General features: G+C 43.3%; 1 protein-coding gene across 1 annotated transcript in view; it reads left to right on the top strand.

The window, feature by feature from the left end:
* The window catches only part of psmd8 (proteasome 26S subunit, non-ATPase 8), a 23,375-nt gene extending 372 nt beyond the window's left edge, over positions 1-23,003 (top strand). The window contains exons 2-7 of the mRNA XM_020521186.2: positions 445-517; positions 4,829-4,931; positions 6,095-6,260; positions 9,702-9,802; positions 20,233-20,344; positions 22,373-23,003. Coding sequence (XP_020376775.2) covers positions 445-517; positions 4,829-4,931; positions 6,095-6,260; positions 9,702-9,802; positions 20,233-20,344; positions 22,373-22,510 — 693 coding nt within the window. The 3' untranslated portion in view covers positions 22,511-23,003. The remainder of the gene's footprint in view (positions 1-444; positions 518-4,828; positions 4,932-6,094; positions 6,261-9,701; positions 9,803-20,232; positions 20,345-22,372) is intronic.
* The last annotated feature ends 126 nt before the right edge of the window (positions 23,004-23,129 follow it).

Raw genomic sequence — 23,129 nt, 5'->3', positions numbered from 1 at the left:
GGATCGGGGTGTGGGGGGGGCGCGGGGGAGTGGGAGAAGGAGGGTGTGGGGGAATGGGGGGAGGAGAAGGAGGGTGTGGGGGAATGGGGGGAGGAGGAGGATGTGGGGGGGCAGAATGGGAGAGACCCTGGGCGGAGAGAAACATGGAGGAAGAAGCCCAGCGCAGGTGGGGGCTGGATTGAAGTTGGGATGGGCTAATTGTGGGGGACTTGAAGCCCTCTTGCCCTCATTCTTGATGCGATCCTCTTGCCCTCCTTGCACTGATGTGTCCTTGACCTCTGTGGGTATGGCAGCTATCCCCCTCACTGATGATGATGACACACCTTGGTTTGGTGGTTGGTCGTGATATCACTATTCCCATCTCTAAGCCGCCTGAAGAACATCCACCACAGCACATCCTGCTTCCAGCTCTTTTCACCGCACTGACACACTTCTCATTTTCAGGTGGCTCTGCTGGAACTGAACTTTTTACCTACGTCAGGCTCCAAGCTGACCAAGCGACAGCTCATTCTAGCCCGTAAGTATCATCGGCCTGGAACAATAATGGAAATATCACCCCTACAGAACTAGATTTTTAAAAAAAATGTATAATAAAACCAGTGCTGCAGAAACTCTGTCAGACAGCATCTGTGGATTGCAAAACAATTTATGTTCAATATGATCCAAAAGGACTGCAGATGCTGTAAATCAGGAACAAAAACAAATTGCTGGAAATGTAAGGGCATACTCAAATAAACCATGAACAGAAACATGGAAAAGCTCAGCGAGTCTGGCAGTATCTGCAAAGAAAAATCAGAGTTAGTGTTTTGGGTCTGGTGACCCTTCCTCAGACCCTTATCGTTAACTCTGATTTTTTTTTTTTCTTCACAGATGCTGCCAGACCTGCTGAGCTTTTCCAGCAACTTCTGTTTTTATGTCCAATGTGACTCCTTTTCATGCAAAAGAAAGTATTTTTACTTTGTACTAAGCTGCTCAGTTCAACCTGATACAAAATGGGTTTTTTCCTTTCAGTTTGTGTAGAAAATACTTTTAGGTGAAGTTTTCCTGTCTTTGCTCTGTGGTGGCATATATCTAGTTTGCTTTTGCAGTAGTTTTAAAAACATATGCACAGTGTTGACATTCCAGCTAATGTGCAGTGTACAGAGTTGAGAATACAGTGCTGGGCTACTGCATGTTTTATATAAGTCTCTCCTGGCTTTTCTGCTGTGGGCAAAGCTCCGATAGGAAGGATGTTGTGAAACTAGAAATGGTTCAGAAAAGATTTACTCGCATGTTGTCCAGGGTTGGAGGGTTTGAGTTACAGGGAGAGGCTGAATAGGCTGGGGCTATTTTCCCTGGAGCGTCGGAGGCTGAGGGGTGACCTTATGGAGGTCTATAAAATCATGAGGGGTATGTATAGGGTAGATAGACAAGGTCTTTCCCCTGGGTGGGGGAGTCCAAAACTAGAGGGGCATAGATTTAAGGTGAGAGGGGCAAGATATAAAAGGGTCCTGAGGGGCAACTTTTTCCGAGGGTAGTGCGTGTATGGAATGAGCTGCCAGAGGAAGTGGTGGAGGCTGGTACAATTACAACATTTAAAAGGCATCTGGATGGGTACATGAATAGGAAGGGGTTAGAGGGATATGTGCCAAATGCTGGCAAATGGGATGAGGTTTATATAGGATATCTGGTCAGCACGGACAAGTTGGACCGAAGGGTCTCTTTCATGCTGTGTAACTCCATGACTCTATGACTGAGAATCTTATTGACTTTGTTTATGAAAAAACCCATTTCTCACTCCTTTCTCAGACTGTAACATTTAGTCATTTCACTGTTGCTGACAGCTTCAAACGCTGCTAGCAACCTTTGCCAACTTAAGAACGTTAGAAATAGGAGCAGGAGTTGGCCATCTGGCCCCTCCAGCCCACTCTGCCATTCAATAAGATCAGGGTTGATCTTTTCATGGACTCAGCTCCACTTACCCACCCACTCACCATAAACCCTTAATCCTTTTACTGTTCAAAAATCTAACTTTGCCTTAACATTCAATGAGGAAGCCTCAACTGCTTCACTGGGCAGGGAATTCCACAGATTCACAACCCTTTGGGTGAAGAAGTTCCTCCTCAACTCCTAAATCTGCCTCCCCACCGCTCCCCTTACCCCCCCCCCACCTTTATTTTGAGGCTATGCTCTTTAGTTCTAGTTTCACCTGCCAGTGGAAACAGCCTTCCTGCTTCTATCTTATCCGTTCCCTTTTTAATTTTGTTTCCAGAAGACTCTCTTTTTCCACCCCCCCCCCCCCCCGCCATTCTTCTAAATTCTAACTTCTTCAAAGCCTTGATATCCTCTTGACAATGAGGTGCTCAAAGTTGCTTTGTCTTAAATGTCTGCCATAGGTGAGTAGCCTTGGTATTTGACTAATACGATCAGTGACTGTTATCAAGACTTGTACACCTGCAGCATGCAAGGCGTTATTAGAGATTTTGTTTGAAGGACAGCCAATGGCCTGAAACCCAAGGCAGTGCCATCAGTACAACATGGGATTGCACTGCGAGTGACAGAGGAGATAGTGGTGTAGTAGAGATGTCACTTGAAGGGTAATCCAGAGCCCCAGGCAAATGTTCTGGAGGCCTGGGGCTGGATGTTCTGAGGAGTGGTGAGTGGTCACTCCACTCCAGCTTTTTTATCTTTGATGTTAAGAAAGAGCCTGCGTCTCTCCTAGAAGATTTCAATCCTGGATCCTGCAGAAATAGTGATTGGGAAATGAACTGTGCCCCTTTTTCATCATTGTGATCGTGATTTAGAAACCCAGCAGACATTTTGACAGCTGCTGTTATCAGTGCCAGGGCTGACTGAGATGTAAGGGGTTATTGGTGATGTTTACTGCGGAGATGATCAGTTGGTTTAATGGCTATGTAGGAGTTAACCTAGACTTTTAATTGTCATCTTGTCTCTTGAGTAATGATTTATTTATCAGCAGCAAAGCCCTCCAAATTCTCAGATTTTAAAGGAAACTTTTGGAGGGTTCCAAGCATGAGTAAATTACCACCTTGGAGTGTGCTGTGATGGGGATTCTGTGGGGATCCCAGTGAGCAATTCCAGGGTATACTTGAGAAACGATTGGCTGGCCATCGGAAAATCCAGGCTGTAGGTTCAAATCCCACCATGCCAGACAGTGCAATTTACGTTCACTGAATTTAAAAATCTGGAATTGAAAACGGCTGTGACATCTGGTTTCCTCATGCTCTTTAGGAGATAAGATCTTGCCTGCATGAGTTCAGATCCACAGCAATGTAACTGACTATTAACTGCCCCCTGAAATCGTCAAGTTAAAAATTCAGTTTCAAGGGCAGTGAGGGGATGGACAACATTTGCTGGCCTCACCAACAATGCCTGTTTTCCCATGAAATAATTATAGATTTGTGGTTTAGATTATAGGTTTGTGGGCTGGAATCTACCTCAGCTTTAAAAAAAATTGCACAAAGTCTCACAGGGCTCTTTAAAATAAATCTGAATTAAGTTCTGAAGTAGGGTCACTGGACCCAAAATGTTAACTCCAATTTCTCTCCATGGATGCTGCCAGACCTGCTGAGTTCTTCCAGCAATTTCTCTTTTCACTTGTGATCAAATGTGACCTAGCTATTGTTGAGTCTTTCAAATTTGGTATTCAGACATCCAGTGTCCACAGCCACTTGCTTTCGTTTTAAAGTTCCTCAACTGAGTGAAAGCATTGGGGGCAGCTATTCTCTGGTGCATTCCCTGTGGTAGTTCCATGGCAAATCAGAATTGATTTGCCTAGTTTCCAGTAACTCTGTAGGTACATTCTCAGTGGTAATGCTTCTCCCAGTCAGAATCCCCTTGCCAATCAATCAGCACCCTCCTCTCCTGCAGTTGAAATTGCTGTTTCCTTTCTGATTTGGAATTCTTCAATTATGTCCTGATGTGTGCCAGACAAAAAAAGTATGAAAAGCATTTTTTTGAGGTTGTTAGGTTGTTGGCTTGTTCCTGAGCAGGCTGGTTACCATACAGATGTGTCATGACTATGCTAGGTAACATCAGCAGTGAGGCCTCCGATGACGTGATCTTGTTCTACTTTGCTTGGTATTGATATGATCTGGCCTGTTAGGTTGGGTTGTGTCATTTCCAGTTCTGCGTGGGTTTGTATATGGGGTCTAATTCCACATGTTTGTTGATTGCATTACGGGTTGAAAACCAGGCTTCTAGGAATATCCACGCGTGTCTTTGGCTTGAGCTAGGATGGTCACGTGTCCCAGTTAAATTGATGGCCTTCATTGTCCAAGTGCGCTGAGATGAGGGGAAGTTTGTTGTGCTGTTTTTGCTGCTAGCTGGTGTTCGTGTATCCTGATGGGTAGTTTCCTTCTGGTCTGGCTGATGTAATGTTTGTTGCAGCTGTTGCAAGGTATTTTGTAAACTACATTGGTCCTGTATGTCATGGGTATGGGGTCTTTGGTCCTCGTCAGTGTTTGTCATAGTGTGACTGGATTTGTGTGCTACCATGATTCCTAGTGATCGTAGGAATCTCGTTGTCAGTTCTGATACATTCTTGATATAGGGTGGTGTGGCCAGTGTATTGGGCCCCTTTTCTCAGCCCCTTCCTGCCTCCCTCTTCAAAATGCATCTGAAGATTAGTCAGCCCCCTGAACGACACCACACGGCAGGATGGTAGCAGGATCTTGGAGCGTGCTGGTACTATTGGTGAGCTGAGCGAATGAGGACTGCCTGCCTAAAAGGTTCTCCTTTTCTGAATTTGCACCCATTTGTCCGTTGGTTATCAAACAGAACGCGTGTCTGAGTGATTTTTATTTTTTCTCCTTTTTTTTTTATAAAGGGGACGTTTTGGAAATTGGAGCCCAATGGAGCATCCTGAAGAAGGATATCCCATCGTTTGAGCGTTACATGGCACAGCTCAAGTGTTATTACTTCGACTACAAGTAGGTGGCGCCGAATGGCACTGTGCCTGAATGGGTTAAGTTATGGGCTCGGGTTATGAAGATGTGATTTGGAGTCACTTGAACGTAGAGAATGAACTACTGGTCTAATTGAGCTGTTAATGATGGTTAAAAAGTGCGATTCAGGCAAGTGGAGAGGAGCTAATTACCAGACTAACCCCTGGAAAGGACTGACTGTGATCTTTCCTTGATACCGTCTGGGGGCTTGTGCCCACTGGAAGAGTAAGGGGCAACTTGATTGAAGTGTAATTGGCACTGAGGGGTGCAAGCACTGACCATGCTGGGGAGTTGGGGGGTGTGAGGGAATGGGCCGCATGGTGGCCCCACTGTAGTTGTACCATTTCTGAAGTGGGCCTGTGGTGATTGCCACTGATCTGACAAATCTGTGTACATCCTCCTGTAACCTGAGACCTCCTTCCTTGCTTCAACCACCTAGCCAAACTTCACACCGTCCACAAACTTGCTTATCATCCCTGCCATGTTTCCTTCTGTATCATTTATTTATATATCACAAGCAATAGTGGACCCAGCACTGATCCCTGTGATACTCCAATGGACACTGGGCTCAAGTCTCTCAAATAGCATTTTACCACTACCTTCTGTCTCCAACCGCTAAACCAGTTTTGGGTCCAACTTGCCGAATTATCCTGGATCCCACGTGTTTATTTTTGCCATCTTTATCAGTCTCCCATGTGGGGCTTTCTGAAATCTGTATAAACAACATCGTCTGCACAACCCTCATCCTGGTCACATCCTTGAAAAAATTCAGTCGCGTTTGTTGGGCATTACTTCTGGCACAGCCATGCTGACTCTCCCTGATCAAACCTGACCTCTGAGTGGAGATTAATTCTCTCCTTTAGAATTTTCACCAGTAGTTTCTGTGTCACTGATGTGAGACTCACTGATTTGTAATTCTTTTGTTCATCGCTGCTGCCGAGTTCCGCTGTTCAGAAATGTAATTAATTGAAATATGTTTCCCCAGGGGCTGTAATGACCATTTGGACTTGCGGTTTCAGGTCATTCACCCTGCGGGTGCATTGTCAGCCCAGAAATGTAGCCACAATGCTAACATAGCCTATGGCAGGTGCAGCGATCTTAATGCCCAGCTGCCTGGGGATTTGATGCCCGTCTTTTTGTCATTGCAGGGATGAATTGCCAGAGTCGGCTTACAAGCACCAGCTTTTGGGTCTGAACCTGCTGTTCCTTCTGTCTCAGAATCGTGTGGCTGAGTTCCACACCGAACTGGAGCGACTGCCTGCCAGGGACATCCAGACCAACGTCTACATCAAACACCCGGTCTCACTTGAGCAGGTATGCACGGCCAGGGGATTGCCTGGGAACATGGCAGGACAGCGTTTCGGTGTGTCTTCAATGAGGAATGTGGGCATCGGCAGATGGCCAGCATTTGTTACCCATCCCTCGCAGGTGGTGGTGAGCCGCTGTCTTGAACCACTGACAACCCGCGAGGTAGAGGGGCACCCGCAGTGCTTTTAGGAAAAGTGTCTGAAGGTTTTGACCACAGTGACGGAATGGTGGCATAGTTCAAGTGTGGCCTTGAGGGAAACGTTTAAATCTGTGTCTGCTGCCCTCTGGCAGAGGCCACAGAATTGGAAGATACTGTTGAAGGAACTGCGGTGAGTTTCGACAATGCATCTTGTACGTAGCACACACTGGCACTCGGTGCCAATGGTGGAGGGAGTGGATATGATGCAAGTCGAGCGGGTTGCTTTATCCTGGATGGTGTCAAGCTTCTTGTATGTTGTTGGGATTGCACTCATCTGGGCAAAATGGGAGTATTCCATCATGCTCCTGACTTGTTGATGGTTGACAGGCATTTTAATGGAGTTAAACACATGCTGTCACCTCTGAAGAGCTGAGTTGCTGGCTCAGATGTATCAGTTGTTCCCAATGGGTTGTGCTGTTAAGGGTTCAAACTCCTTCCAGAGCAATGATCCAGACTCATCCTGCTGTGCAGTGCTCCAGGAGTGATGCGCTGTCAGAAAATCATCTTTCGCACAAGCTGTTCAGATGAGCTGAAGCCCCAACTACCTGTTCAGTGGGATGTCAATGATGCTCAGGTTCCAACTGACAAAGAGCCAAATAGATCTCTCCATTCTCCTTGCCATTATTTTCCTCTGAACGTACATCACTAAAACTGTTCTCTCAGTGCTGCCTGTGGGAAATTCCTGTGTAAATTGGCTGCCACATTTGCCACATTACAGTAGTCGCTAGTTTAAAAGTGCCCCTTAGGCCACATAGCAGTTAGCAGCAGTTCTGAAAGTTTTTTTTTGTATATAATTCATTAATGGGTTGTGGGTGTTGCTGGCTGGCCATTTATTGCCCATCCCTAGTTAACCTTCAGAGGGTGGTGGTGAGCTGCCACCTTGAACCGCTGCAGTGGGTTGACCCACACTGCTGTTTGGGAGGGAATTCCAGGATTTTGACCTGTTCAGCGGATCATTGGTTGGTACGTAGGGCTCCGTCAAGTAGGCCCCGGGCTAGCGTGAAGCATTGCCATGCCTGAGGCCGATATAGGGGAACCGGTCCGATCCCATCATCCTACCACTTGTAATCAGACTGACTCCTGTTTGGTTATTCACACCTGGGATGAGGATGTCTCTGGCCAGGCAGCATTTATTGTCCAGAGGGCAGTTAAAAGTTGACCGTATTGCTGTAGGTCTGGAGTCACACAGGTAGGCCAGACGAGGAAAGAATGGCAGTTTACTTCCTTTTTAAAGGACATTAGTGAACCAGGTGGGTTTTTCCAATAATCGACAATAGATTCATGATCAGTATTAGACTCTTAATTCCGGACTTTTATTGAATCCAAATTCCACCATCTGCATTGGTGGGATTTGAATCCAAGTCCCCAGGACATTACCTGGGCCTCTGGGTTAATACCAGATAATACCACTAGGCCATCGCCTTCCCTTTATCCGACCATGCATAGCATCAGGTTTAGGCTATTCAGCCCATTGGGCCACCCCTGCCATTCAATCAGGTCTCAGTTGATTGCTGCCTTCCTGCACTTTCAGGTAGACTATCTCTATATCCCTGATGTCATGAGCCTTTGGAAACCTGTTGATGCTAAACTGCCAGTTAAACATGTAGAAATAGTTGGAGCCGAATTGGAACATGCCTTGATGTAGGCTGCAACTTGCAGAGGCTGGGAGCTTCCCCAGCTCTGAATGTGCTCAGTGTAAAAGCACTGAAGGAGAAATTACTGTAACCTTCAGCTGCTTCTTGATAATCACTTCAGAATGATGTGTCGGCATTTTATACAATAACTGAGGGTAGGGTGGTGGCGTTCTGGATAACACTTTTTTGAGGATTCGTCACCAGACCCGAAACGTTAACTCTGACCTTTTTTTCACAGATGCTGCCAGACCTGCTGAGCTTTTTCAGCAACTTCCGTTTTTGTTACAAATATTATTGTATTTTAAAAATAGTTCCTTGCACTAATGTTTATGGAATGAAAATATCTATTGGTTTGTGTGTGGATCACTAATTAGTTTGTACCTAATGAATAATGACATTTTACAAGGAAACAAAGCCTTTGTACTGAGGCTACCGTGACTGATGTATGCGTTGGCGATAGAGTAAAGGAGGTTTAAATAAAGGAAGGTCAGATTTGCTGCACCTATGTCCGGCAGAGATGAGCAGTGATTTTGCAGAAACATGAGCTCTTTGGCAGTGTGAATGCTGAGAGGATATTTCCCTTTGTGGGAGAAGTTAGAACTAGGGGCCATAGTTTGGAAAATAGGGGGTCTTCTATTTTAAAACGGAGATGAATTTTTGTTTTGACGATTGGGAATCTTTACAGCTGCCTTCCCAGGGAGCCAGATTACTAAATATTTTTGAGGAGGAGATAGATTTTTGCCTAACTTGAGGGCAGTGGGGACAGTTTATCACGGGTAGGTAGGAACATTGAGGCCGCCATCACACCAAGCAGTAATCTTATTGAATAACAGAGCAGGCTCGACACAGCAATGGGGTCGAAGCAGATGGGGTTGGACCAACGAGGTGGTCCAGAAATGTTTGTTTTGACCCACCTAATTGTTGCTACGTTTTTGTTTTTTTTTTTTGTTGCTGGCATTCAGGCCCCAGTCCAGGGTCCCCTAACATGTAGAAATTCGGTGAAATCTTCAGATGTGGCCGAAGGAAATTTACCAGGACATTGTTGGGTACAGAAGGTTTGAATTGTAAAGAAAGGCTGAATGGGCTGGGACTTTTTTTAATCCCTGGAGCGTAGGCGGTTGAGAGGTGACCTTCTAGAGGCTTATAAAATTGTGAGGGGCATGGATAAGGTGAATGGCAGGTGTCTTTTTCCTGAGTGTAGGGGATTTCGAGTGGACATGCTTTCAAAGTGAGAGGGGAGAGATTTTAAAGGCATTCGGGGCAAGTTATTTACACAGGGCGGTTCACGTGTGGAATGAACTTCCGAAGGAAGTGGTGGATGTGGGCACAGTTACAACATTTAAAAGACACTTGGGGCATGAATAGGAAGGTTTGGAATGATATGGGCCAAGTGCAGGCAGGTGGATCTAGTTTATTTTGGGATTATGTTTGGCATGGACTGGTCGGACTGAAGGGTCTGTTTCTGTGCTATATGGCTCTGTCCCAAATGTTGATGTTTTTAAGTGGCTGCTTTAAGAAGAAAGCAAAATGGTGATGAGGTGACTCAACTTTAAGCAAAAGTTGCCTCTTCCCCACCCCACAGGGTCTGTAATGTTCCTGTCTGCTGTATTTCAGTATCTAATGGAAGGCAGCTACAACAAAGTTTTCCTGGCAAAGGGAAACATTCCTGCTGAGAGCTACACCTTCTTCATTGACATCCTGCTCGATACCATTCGGTAAGTTCCAACGCCCATCCCTTGGGGAAGGGGAGTGTTTAGTTTGCTGCATTCCTAATGGTCTGAAACCATCAAGACAGTGCAACCAGCAAGCAATGATTTGATTTGAATTATTACTGTCATGTGTACCAAAGTATAGTGAAGAGTGGTCTGACTTGCTATACAGGCAGATTGTTCTGTACAAAGTGCAAGAGGGTAGCAGAACAGAGCACAGAATACACTGTTACAGCTGCTGAGAAGGTGCAGAGAGAGACCAGCATTAACATTAGAGGTCCTTTCAAAAGTCTGATAACAGCGAGGAAGCTGTTCTTGAATCTGTTAGTATCTGTGTATACAAACCTTTATTTCTGCCTGGCAGAGGAGGGTGGAGGAGAGTATAACCTGGGTGGGAGTGGTCTTTGGCTGCTTTCCCAAGGCAGGAGGAAGTGTAGATGGAGTCGATGGATGGAAGGCTTGTTTTACTGGGATTGTAATTGTAATGTTGCTGGAATCATGAAGGCCGGGCAACAATGATGTCATGGTAATGTCACTGGGCCCTAGTAATCTAAAGGCCCAGGCTAGTATTCTATGGACATGGGTTAAAATCCTCCTGTGGCTTAACTTCAAACTCTAATTGAAATTTAATAGTTTTGGTTATGGTATCGTGCCTTCAGAGCATAAGAACTCCGAGTAGTAGGAAACCATTCTGCCCTTTGACCCTCCTGCTTCATTTAATACGATTGTGGCTGATCTCCGTTGGCCTCAACTCCACTTTGTTGCCCACACCCATAACCCTACAACCCATTACTAATTCAGGAATCCGTCAATCTCTTCCTTTAAATTTATTGATTGTCCCAGCATCCACCACACTGAGATAGTGAATTCCACAGGTTTATGACACTCAGATTAATTTCTTCTCATCTTTTATATCTGTCACCCCTTATCCTAAATCTATGACCTCTCATTCTAGATTGCCCCACAAGGGATCCTCTCTACATCTCTTTTGTCAATTTCCCATTAGCATCTTCTCTACCTCAATAAGGTCTCCTCTCATTCTTGTAAACTCCAGAGAGTATAGGCCTAAAATGCTCACTCTCTCTTCACAAGGCAAACCCCTCATCTCCTGGAATAAATCTAACAAACTGCCTTCAGTACAACCACCTCAGTCCTCAAGTAAGGGGACTAAAATTGTGTGCAATATTCCAGGTATGATCTCACTTATGCCTTGTATAGTTGCAACTGTATATGTCTTGGAAAGTTTTCCAAGTGGTTTTCCAGAGTGTTGCCAGAGAAAGACCCTTCTGTTTATGATGAGGGATCCTCCTTGGAACAGAGAGATTTTAAAGATTTCCTCAGTGACTTTTCAGTGGAGTTTTCGTGTGTGTTTGTTTGTTTGCTTGTATTAAAAACAAGCTTTTTCCAGAATGAGGTCCTTAATCTTAGGTTTTAAATATTGACAAAAGATCTAGAAGGGTGGTGAGGAAGAATTTTTTTTTTAGCGCACGGAGAGCTGTCAGAATCTGGAACACTTGGTGATGTGGTCGAAGCTGATTCTATAAATAATTGTTAAAAATGAGTCAGACAGGGACTTGAAGGTGAGTTTCCAAGCAAAGAATGTGATGTGGAATTAAGAGCGACTCCTTTTTACAAAGAGCATAGGTTTGATGGGCTAAATAGCCTGCAATGCAGTAAGTGCCAATGATTCCAACTGGGAATGTTGGGAATCTTTCTTTTATTTTGTATTGTTGGATTGAAGGTAGGTACTTCATCAAGGCACCTTACCACAATTTGTTGCAAAATGCCATCTTGTGCACTGCTTGAAGCCATCATATACGTGAATGACCAGGACCTGAAAGCAGTTTCAGTCCTTGCAATATGTCTTTTCCCTTCCACCTTTTAGCACCTTCCTGATAAGTGTTTTACTGTGTCACTATCCGTAATTACAGGTGCTTTAGGGATAACTCTCTGGAAATACTCAGCATCTGTAGCGATAGACATAGAATTAACATTTTCAGCTCTGTAATCTTTTCAGCTTTCTTCTGCTATTGTTTTCCTTATACGACTATGAAGTTTGAATTCCAAGTGCTATTATTTGAGACAGCACGTTGATATTGTGCATCTTAATTTTCAAAAGGCCTTTAATGAGGTGCACACACCAGCCTCCTTCATGTGGTAGAGCCTGGAGGTTGGAGAATGGGTCTTAAGTTCAATCTGTATATAAATTGCATGGGCTGGTTAGCTAAAGTTGCTTGATGGCTACTGTGTAGGTCAGAATGAAGACCAACACCACAATTAGTTTGATTGTGATTCTGATGGAGATAGACATGTATCCTTTGCCTTCTATACTCGGGCAGAGCATGTCAAAGCATCGATGACACACTTCAGAGGAAAGAGTTCAGCATGAAGCATCAGCAAGCACTGAGCTAAGAACCTGCCTTCAGGCAGACCTTGCGTCACACATTCATCTGCTACAGTCCCTCGTTTATCGGCACTGTAATGTATCATAGAGCTGGGCCTAATGAGAGCAGCTTTCTCTTCGAATTGAAAGGGAATTGTTGACCCGTGGAACAAGTTGAGATTCACTGCAAGCATTCAGCTTGAAGCTAGACAAATTCCTAACTGTGATTGGTGTCCAAAAGGTAGCTAAGATCCTGGGGATTGTGTGTTAGTGTGAACCTCTCTATCCCTTTTAAATTATTTTTAGGATCTGTGGAAGGAATTTTTACAAAGTGCTTTGAATCCCTAACGTGTCCCATGCGTACATCAAAACGTACAATTGACCTAGGAACAGCAGTGGGTCACTCAGCCCCACAAGCTTGCTTTGCAGCAATAAGGTGCTGAATGATCTGATTACACTTGGTCCCCGTTGTATCCACGGTGCCCCAGACCCCCTCTTTTCTTCCTTCGTTGACAGGCTCCAATGAATCGCATGGCACTTCTGGGCCCCTCTACAATGGTAGGGAGTTCCCACTGTAGTGCTACCTGTACTTCTGTGCAGATCCATGCCCTATTTCCCCTGCAGACAATAAGGATTAGGTGTACTCCATGTTCCTTCCTATTCCCCTCACTTATCAAGAATAAATCTATTCCTGCCTAAACATGAATTCTAAGGATTCTGCATCTACTGCCTCTTGAGGAAGGGAGGTCCAAAGCCTCCCCACCCTCTGATGGAACAAATGTTCTCATTTGATTTAGATGGGTGACCCCTTTATTTTTTACAGTGTGACCTTTAGTTCTAGATACTTCCTCAGGAGAAAACATTGTTTCCACATCCATCATGTTGAGAGATTCCTTAAGGTTTCAACCAAGTTGTCTCTTCCTTTTCTAAACTCCAGGAACTACAATTCTTGCCTTTCCAACTTTTCTCCTAAGACAGCCCGCTCATTCCAGATATCATCCTCGAGTAAGGTGACCCACTTATGTAGTCACACCTGTGTGACCTGTCCTGTATACTGAAATATAACCTTCCTACTTTGGTGTGCAATTTCTAATTGCAATAAATTCTAATCTATTGGCTTTCCTAATTGCCTGCTGGAACTGTATACTAACCTTTCGTGATTTATACATAGAACACCTAGATCTTGCTCTATCTCGCGCTCTGCAATCACTCACCGTTTAATAATATGCTTCCTTTTTATTCTTCCTGCTAAAACAGATTTCACGTTCATCCCATGTACTCCATTTAGAGCCTTGTACAGCATGGAAACAGACCCTTCGGTCCAACTCATCCGTGCTGACCAGATATCCTTAATTAATCTAGTCCCATTTGGCCCATATCTCTCTCAACCCTTCCTCATCATGTACCCATCCAGATGCCTTTTAAATGTTGTAATTGTACCAGCCTCCACCACTTCCTCTGGCAGCTCACGGCCTACACGCACCACTCTTTGAAAAAGTTGCCCCTTGGGTCCCTTTTTAAATCTTGCCCTCACCTTAAACCTATGACGTTTAGTTGTGGACTCCCTTAAGCTGGGAAAAAATTTGGCTAATCATCCTATGCATGCCCGTCATGATTTTATAAACCTCTGAAGCTCCAGGCAAAATAGCCTCACCCTATAGCTCAAACCCTCCAACCCTGGCAACATCCTTGTAAATCTTTTCTGAACCCTTCCAAGATTCACAACATCTTTCCTATAGTAGAGAGACCAGAACTGAACACAGTATTCCAGAAGTGGCCCCACCAATTTCCAGTAGAGGCGCAACATGATCTCCCAGCTCCTTATTATCAGTACACTGACCAATAAAAGCAAGCATACTGAACATCATCCTCACTACCCTGTCTACCTGCAACTTCACTTCCAAGAAAACATGAGCCTGTATCCCTGGGTCTCTTTGCTCAGTGTGGAGGAACATGCCAGACCCCCTCAAAATATTTTAAGAAGGTAGCCTAGACTAACTTTTTCTTACTTTAAAGGTAGATGTGAAGTAGATGTTACAGGTGTGATGCAACTGGTCAAACCACTTGGCTTTAAGCAAAGCACAATTTATTTAAGCAGTACAGTTAAAACCCAAAGGAAAGCGGAATTTAGTATAACAGCTGTTGGAAAAAGTAACCAAATACTTGATACAGTAACTTAACTAATTAACTGTTCCAATATAGTAACATCCCATAAACGCACGTCTTGTCAAAAAGGTAAATTCAAACAGATTCTTACAGGCAGGAGGGAACAACATTCAGAGAAAGTCAGGAATTGTTTACTGAAGCTCGCAACCCCCCCCGGTACTCGCAACATCTTGTGGGGGGAAAAAAACCTGAACTGGGAGAACTGGCCACTCCCCTTCCGTTGTTAAACAGTTACTCCCTCGACTGTTCGGTACCTCTGCCTTTACAACCTTGCTTCAAACAAAAACCAAGGACAAAAATAATCTTTTTTTTTTTTTAAAGTGACAACATAATCACACCTTCTTGCTTCCCCCCCCCCCCCCCCCCTTTTAAAAACTCATCAATATACAAAGATGGCTTCATTTTAAACCCCTTAGTCTTGTTCTATTCGTACACTACAATACTTTCACTCTGAGCATGCAAACGTTCACTACAACATTCTGTTCCAGTCTGTTTTCACCTGCTACTGAACTCTGCCTTTCTTCATCCAAGGGGCAACAAGGCGTCAGCAATTAGGTTTTCTTGTCCTACCACGTGTATAACTTTCAAACTGAATGGCTGTAATAACAAGCTCCATCTAAACAGTCTGGAATCTTTGTCTTTAAATATCCCCAAAAAATTTAATAGGTTACGATTAGTGTATATTAATCATCTCAGATGCATTACTGGCAATATAAATGTTGAAATGTTGTAACACTAACACCAAGCTCAAGCTCTCCTTGTCAATCATAGAATATTCAGTTTCCTGGAGAAATACCCGGTACGTCTATCTTCTCATCGTTGTCTTGTAAGAGCACAGCACCAACACCCAATCAATTGCATCGAGAGCCACCTTGAATAGCTTTGAGTAACTAGGTGTGGCTAACACTGGGGCAGTGGTTAACACCGCTTTCAGGCTATCAGATGCCTTCAGACAGTCTGCCGTCCACTGAAATTTTCTGCATTTCTTCAGTCGGTGGAACAACCACACTGCTAAAATTCAGTATGAACTTCCGATAAAACCCACCCAATCCCAGGAATGGTAGTACTGGTCTCTTCAATGTTATGGGAAACTCCCCTGTAACCTTTGTTTTCACATTCCATGGGGTGATCTGTCCATGTCTGATAACATGGCCCAGCAACATGACTTGGGCTTTGATGAGCTTGCTCTTAGTTGGATTTATTACCAAGCCTGCCTTCTGAAGTTAATCAACTATTCCTTCCATGTGTGACTAAAAATCACCAGGTCAGCAATTATACACACACTGCACAAATGGGTAATCCAGAAATGACTTTATTGGTCAGCCTTTGAAATGTGGCTGGTGCATTTTTCATACCAAATGGCATGACTTTAAATTGATACAGCCCATTCAGTGTCACGAAAGCCAAAAATTTTCTTCACCCTTTCTGATAAAGGTATCTGCTAGTATCCTCTGAGGAAGTCCAACTTGGAAATTTAAGTTGCTTGTCCTAACTTCTCAATACAGTCTTCCAAATGTGGAATTGGATATGAATCAGACTGTGTAACTGCATTGACTTTGCAATAGCCTACACACAATTGTTGGGTACCAGCTGGTTTTGGCACCATTACTATGGGTCAGTTCCAGTCACTGCATCTCATTTCAATTATGTTGTCTTGGAGCATGTATTCAATCACTTTTTGAAGCTGTGCCAACCTTAGCAGGTTAAGTCTATAAAAATGATGCTTAATTGGAACAGCATTTTCTATATCTACATCATGCATAACTAAATGAGTACTTTCCAGCTTATTCCCACATATCTCCCCATGCGATAGTAATAACTCTTTCAGAACATTTGGTTTTTTTTTTCCTCTGGAAGGTAAGTCTAATTTATCCCAGTTTTTGAGAACTTCCTTATTGTCCAACTTAATTTGAAGAATGTCCTATTCCGATTCCTCTGAACTTGGTTCTTCACTCTCTGTGTTGTAACCAGTAACACATTCTTCTTTTGTTTTTCTTCTCTATCAAAATACTGGTTGCACATTTGACATGACACACTCTGAAACTTCTTTCTATCTGGAGTCCTTGTCAAATAGTTCACCTCACTCTCAATCTCCTTTTTGGTTTGATAAGGTCCACTAAACCTTGCTTTTAAAGATTCATCTCTCATGGAGAGTAACACTAACACTTTATCCCCATGAGCAAAATTGTGAGTTTTTCATTTCTTGTATGCTTCCTGTTTCTTCATATGCTGTGCTACTTTTAAAAGCTGTCTAGCCAACGCCCCACTATTTAATTGTTCCCTAAAATTTGACACAGTCCAAATATGCAGTCTCTGAGCTCTGACTCACTAGTTTCAGTTTAATTAATTTCAGTGGTCCTGTTACCTCATGCCCAAACTAATCCAATGGACTGAATTTGGTAGATTCATTTGGTGCATCTCTAGTTGCAAAAAGTACGAACAGAATTCTTTTATCCTGGTCATCTGGATAGTCTTGACCTTAACGTGGTTTTTAAAGTTTGATGCCATCTTTCTAACATTCCCTGTAATTCAGGTTGGTACGCAATGAATTTGCATTGTTTTATTTCTAAGCTATTCATAACTTCCCTGAATAATTTTGATGTAAAATTTGACCCTTGATCTGATTGTGTCTCTGTGGATAATCTGTACCTAGCAAAAAATTTGAGTAACTCTCCTACAATCCTTTTAGCTGTTATATTGCGTAATGGAATGGCCTCTGGTAATGTAGTAGACATATCCAGTATTGTCAACAAATGCTGATTCCCAGTTTTTGTTTTAGGCAGGGATCCTGCGCAATCAATTAAGACCCTTGTCAAAGGTTCCTCACATGCAGGAATGGGTATTAAAGGTGCTGGTTTCATTACTGCTTGAGGTTTTCCAAATACCCGACACATACGACATGTCTGGCAAAATTCAACTACATCTTTATGCAGTCCAGGCCAGTAAAAATGTTCTTGTATTTTTGGCTTGTTTTTCTTGCCCCTTAATGACCACCTACTGATAACTCCTGTGCTACCTATAACACCCCCTTTCTATAACTCACTGGTAATACAACTTGAACTTATGTCCATTTCTTACCTTCCTGAATATGTGATTTGTCTCCATTTCCTCATCAAGACATCATTTTTAAGATAGTAACATTTGGGAATAAACACTCCTTCTTCTGTATACGCTTTTCAATACAATTGCTTCAGTTTTTTTATCTTTCTGTTGTAGCTCAGTCAATTTCTCTGAACTAAAAATATCCACTTTGTCCTCCACCTGTTCTTGTTTAGTCTCAGCCATTCGATCAAACATGGTCTCTGATAATTCTGCTTCAACTTCCTTATCTTTACTCTTTGATTTTACCTCCTGTTTGACCAATGGCTTTGTGACCTTGTTATCTCGCAGTCAGGGAAAGTCACAGGATATACTTCCTGTAATACCTCAGTTGCCTGATTTTTTTTTTTTTTCCCACCGGCCTTTCAACCACAGTAGATATCACTCCCACCTGTGATCCAGCTACATTGTTACCAAGAGCAAATTGTATTCCTGGAGCCGAGAGTTTCTCCAGTACTTGGACCACCACTTCTCCACTTCTTACGGAACACTCCAACCTCACTTTACATAATGGAGCACTTCTTGTCTCACTGTGAATTCCACGTTGCTCGCACTTTCTCTGGTAATAGTCCTTCTGAATTACATATCTCCTCATCTCTCAACATCAAAGACTGACATGATCCCTTAACTTTTAATACTGTAACTTCTTTACCTGCCCCTCTTGGCCTATGTAAACCTCACCTTCACGAGTAAATGGTTTAAGGAGATCTGTTACTTCCTTCTCAACCAACCCCTGACCAGATTGTGCATTCTGATGCAGCTTTTTAGCTTCTACTGTGCTTTCCTTTACCACTTCAACAAAATTCACTGGCTTATCCTGTTTTCCTACATCCATCTTCCCGGTGTTTTTCTAAACCACCAACACTGATTTCAAGTGGCCTACTTTATTACAGTGAAAACACCGGAGCTTTTAAACTTCTCTTTCCCCTTCATGGGTTTCCTTTTTACCCTGTGATTAACTATCTGTTATTTTCAACGAGATCTCCTTTTCTGTTACCATCTTAGGATTTCTCTTTTCCCTTATTTCTAACCCTCTCAGATTGAAGTTGATGTTGGAAGCCAAACTTTGATTTATGAACCAACGCATAACCATTTGCCATTTAAGCTGCTAATCTTGCAGTTTTAATGCACTGCTTGTCCACGAGTTTTCACTACTCCAGGAAGTGAATTTTTGAACTCCTCCAAATTAATTGTCTCTCTAAGAGTGCCGTATGTTTGTATTTTCAATGCCCTTATCTAACTATCAAAATTATTTTGTTTGATCCTTTCAAGCTCAATGTATGTTTGACCAGGGCCCGTCCTTTGATTCCTGAAATGTTGTCTGTAGGCTTCAGGCACTAGCTCATATGCCCTTCAGATGGCTTTTTTCACTTCCCCGAACTGCCCAGATACCACCTCTGATAATGATGTAAATATCTCACTAACTCTACGTGCTGACTTTGTTCAGATCAACAATACCCACATGGTCCCCAGCCACTTCATTTATTTAGCCACTTTCTCAAATGGAATAAAAAGGGCTTCTACATCCTTCTCATCGAATTTAGGCAATGCTTGGACATATTTAAACAGATCTCCACCAGGCCTTTGGCTACGATGGGCTTGCTCATCCTCACTAAGCTTACTTTTACTTCACTTCCATCATTTTAACTTGACTTTCCTGTCTAATTGCCAACTTGTGAATTTTTTTCTTCTGCTAGGGCCTTTCTCCTGTTTTCTTCTGCCAGGGCAATTCTGTCCTTTTTCTCTTTTCTCTGCTTTTTAACCATAATTCAAACTGTTTCAGCTCCCCATTTCCAGCAAATTTAAATGTCAAGTTGCTGTAATTACTTTTCCTTTCCTGACAGACGAAGGTGACCCCAACTCCAGCTTGTCTGCCAATTTCAACAGCTTTGCCTTGCTCACCTTTTGCAAAACTCCCCAAGTCACTTTTTCCACCCCCAGAAAACTCTTAGTGACCAAAAGAGCAACTACTACACAAAGCACTGTTTTAACCATCTGAGTTCAACCCCCGAAACAAAAGGTACTAACACCTACCCCTCGCTGCCTTTGAGTTCAACAAGCCTAAACCCAAGTTGGAATTATAGAATGGACAAGAGCCCCTATTCTGTTATAGACCAGGCCAGACTCCCTCAAAATATTTTAAGAAGGTAGCCTAGACCGTAACTTATTTTAAAGGTAGATGTGAAGTGGGTGTTTTAGGTGCGATACAACTGGTCAAACCACTGCTTTAAGCAAATTATTTCAGCACTACAGTTAAAACTCGAACAAAAGAAAGCAGAATTTAGAATAACTAATGGAAAACTTAACTGAATATGCTACAGTAACTTAACTAATTAACTGTTCCAATATAGTAACATCTCAAAAACACACGCCTTGGCAAAAAGGTAAATTCAAACACAGGTTCTTACAGGCAGTGGGGAGCAACATCCAGAGAGATTTTGGAGAAAGTTGTTAAGAATCATTTACTGAAGCTTGTAACCCTCTGGTACTCCAAACGTTTTGTGATTGCTACGGCTTAAGTGACAATATTATCACATCAACAACGCTCCCCAGACCCCTATCATTAAGTGTATAAGTTCTGCCCTGGCTTGTCTTACCAAAGTGCAACACGTCATTTCGATAAATCAAACTCCATTTGCTGGACCTTTGCCCACTCTCAACCTATCTCTATCTTGCAGCCTCATATCAACTTCACAATTTACTGTCTTGCCCATCTTTGTGCCATAATGTGTCCCATGATTATTTTTTTTCCTTCTGTCGATCTTAATGAACTTTAATTTTACCTCAGGGACGAAATTGCCGGCTGCATCGAGAAGGCTTATGAGAATATATTATTCAACGAAGCTTCAAGGACACTGTTTTTCACCTCACCCAAGAAAATGACGGAATATGCCAAGAAGGTTAGTACCTGCCATTCTGTTTGACTGCTACAGAGCAATTGTGCAGGCCGTGGATGGCAAATGCAACATTGAGTGACTGGTTCCAGTGTCGACGGCTCGCAACACATGTTGCAGAGGTTATTAGTTCATAAGAGATAATATCTTCCTGAGCTAATCGGTGCTTCTGATTTGTACTGGAAGTGAACACCATGTTGATCAAATGGCTCAACCTAGGCCAGAATGGAAAATCGGTCTGAGGTGAATTGCAGCCAGAAATTATGACTACAGCCGTATGAGATTTGTTAAATGGAAATGGTTGAGCTGGTGATAGTGTGTTAATGTGCAGGGACAAGCAGAGACTGGGATTAGAATAGGTGATAAATTGAAGGGTAAAGAAGAGAGATAAAGTAGTCTAGGCTATTGAACAGTAGAGGGAAGTGAGGAAATAAGGATTAGTCTTTACAGTAGATTTCATTTAACTCCCTGACTTTTTATTGAATGCACATCTGCCACAATTAATGTTATCACGTTCCTCTTACAAAATACTCGTTCCATCCCAATTTATATATCACTGAGACAATTGTGTACAGGTAGCTGGGGTTGAATGGTCTAATTTGATAGTAAAGATTGGTGCAACCCTATTGGTCTAAAATGGGAGCATTCCTGTTGAATTAAATGCTGGGTCTCTGTCTCCTGGCAGGGGAGGGAATTGTGTGGGGATCAGCTATGTTATGGATAGGGACGGGGATTGGACTGTGTGGGACATTAAAGGGCAAACAGAAATATGCAAGACCACGAGACTATGAAACGTGGGAGGTGTGCGGAGTAGTTAAGATGTTGAAGGACTGGGCTTTGGGATATTAAATGGTTTGGAATGCAAGAGGAGCAGAGGGTACTAGGTTCTTGTTGCTGAAACCTGATGTCTGTTGAATAAACAATGTCCCTATTAAACAGTTGACCACCTGACTTCCCTTCCTGGTTCCTTGTTGGCTAGTATTAGTAATTCCCTATTCAGCTCTAGCCCTCGGTTTTTTTTTTTTTATTTATGCTGTCATTGTGCTTCTTTTTTTTGTCATTTTAAAAAAGCATTGATCCCTCTGAAATAATCCCACAGAGGCCCATATCTCATCACCAAGTCACCCTTTATTTACACTTGCATAACCAGCTCTGAGTGAACAGAAACTAACATTCGTGTTTATACCCGTTAGCCAGGGCTCCCTGATTGGGGCTGTTGATCTGGTCCAATCAGGGAACTCCTATTCTATGAAGTGAACCTGGCTGACCTTGTTACGATCACTACACCCTCTGTTCATGCGCACTGTTGTCATCCTGTCTTTGCCAAAGTCCATGATTATGTCATCACCTCCCATATCAGTGTCCCTTTCCCAGAAGGCCTGTGTTTGAAACCCTCCAATCGGGTGTAAGTAGTGAAATTGCCCTATTCGAAATCACAAATAGCATGGTGTGTGACTGTGACCAGGGTAAGCTTTCCATCCATGAACATTTTTGCAAGTCTGTAGCCTTCACATGGTTGGCCATCCCACTTCTGATGCATCTCACTGTCATCCAGTTAAATGGGGTGGCGATCACTCATGGGCTCCATCTGTATCTATTTAACTATATCAGGGAATGGCTTCTCTTCACAGCTTCCCCCTCCCTACCCCCTACTTCATGCACCATTACCTTTGGGCCACCCAAGGATCTATTCTCGTCCTCCTGTATCTTGTCCCTTAGAACATAGAACATTACAGCGCAGTACAGGCCCTTCGGCCCTCTGTTGCACCGATTGGAGACGTATCTGAAAAATAATTTCAGTTTTTGCTTTGGGATGTTTCATTGCCTTAAAGGCGCTATATGAATATAAACTGCTTTTGGAACAAGACTTGATGGATATTAGAGGAAGGTCTGAAATGATATCTTTTTGTAAGCTGAAATGTTCCGAGACCCTACAAGAGGTTCTGATCCTCTGCAATCAGTGGTATTATGTGCCATGCAGAATGATGCCAGCTCTCTTACTCATGTCTCCTTGTGTGTCTCTTTCTCCTGCAGCGTGGCTGGCTCCTGGGTCCTGATAACTATTACTCGTTTACCAGTCAGCAGCAGAAACCAGAGGAGGTCACGATCCCATCCACAGAACTGGCCAAGCAAGTCATCGAATACGCCAGGCATCTAGAAATGATTGTCTAATAGAGAGAGAGAAAGGACTGTTTTTGGGCTTGGGGGACCTGGTTGGGAGGGGAGGGGGGGGCTTTTTTTTTTTCCCTGTTTGGGATTGGGAGGTAATGTCTGGTTTGGGATGTGGAAGAGAGTCCTTGGATCTGCTCCAGCCTGATCCAGAATATTGCCAATGTTGGGTGAACTAAGAGTGTGCCAGGAACTGGTCCTGAATTAGGCCACCAACTGGGCACTCTGCACACTGTTTTTGATATCTGTACCGTTAGGATATGATGGTGTGGGACTTTTTCTTAAACATTTGATTTTCAACATGCAAAAGAATTCCGCTTCCTCCAAGGCCTTTCTGCACTGAGGCCTGAATGCATAAATGTCAGTGTTTTAATTTTAAACTCCTTCAGTTCTGGCCAGGCCGAATATAGTGAGTGGCCATTACTGCTGGATTTTATCTGTGTATAACCTGAGGGGCGTCACCTACTGTCAAAATTAAACCCAAACTGTTATTGCACAATTCTTGTACGAATGCTTGCTTGACTTGGCTGGAACATCAAGTTGCAGCTTCACAAACTTCAAATGTCTGGGAGGGTAAGCCCCAGCACTCCCATTAAAACCATTGGACTGGAAAGTAGGGTCG

Source organism: Rhincodon typus, chromosome 39, assembly GCF_021869965.1.
Source record: "Rhincodon typus isolate 14 chromosome 39, sRhiTyp1.1, whole genome shotgun sequence".
NCBI classification, from domain to species: Eukaryota; Metazoa; Chordata; class Chondrichthyes; order Orectolobiformes; family Rhincodontidae; genus Rhincodon; species Rhincodon typus.
This window is presented reverse-complemented; position numbering and strand designations above follow the sequence as displayed.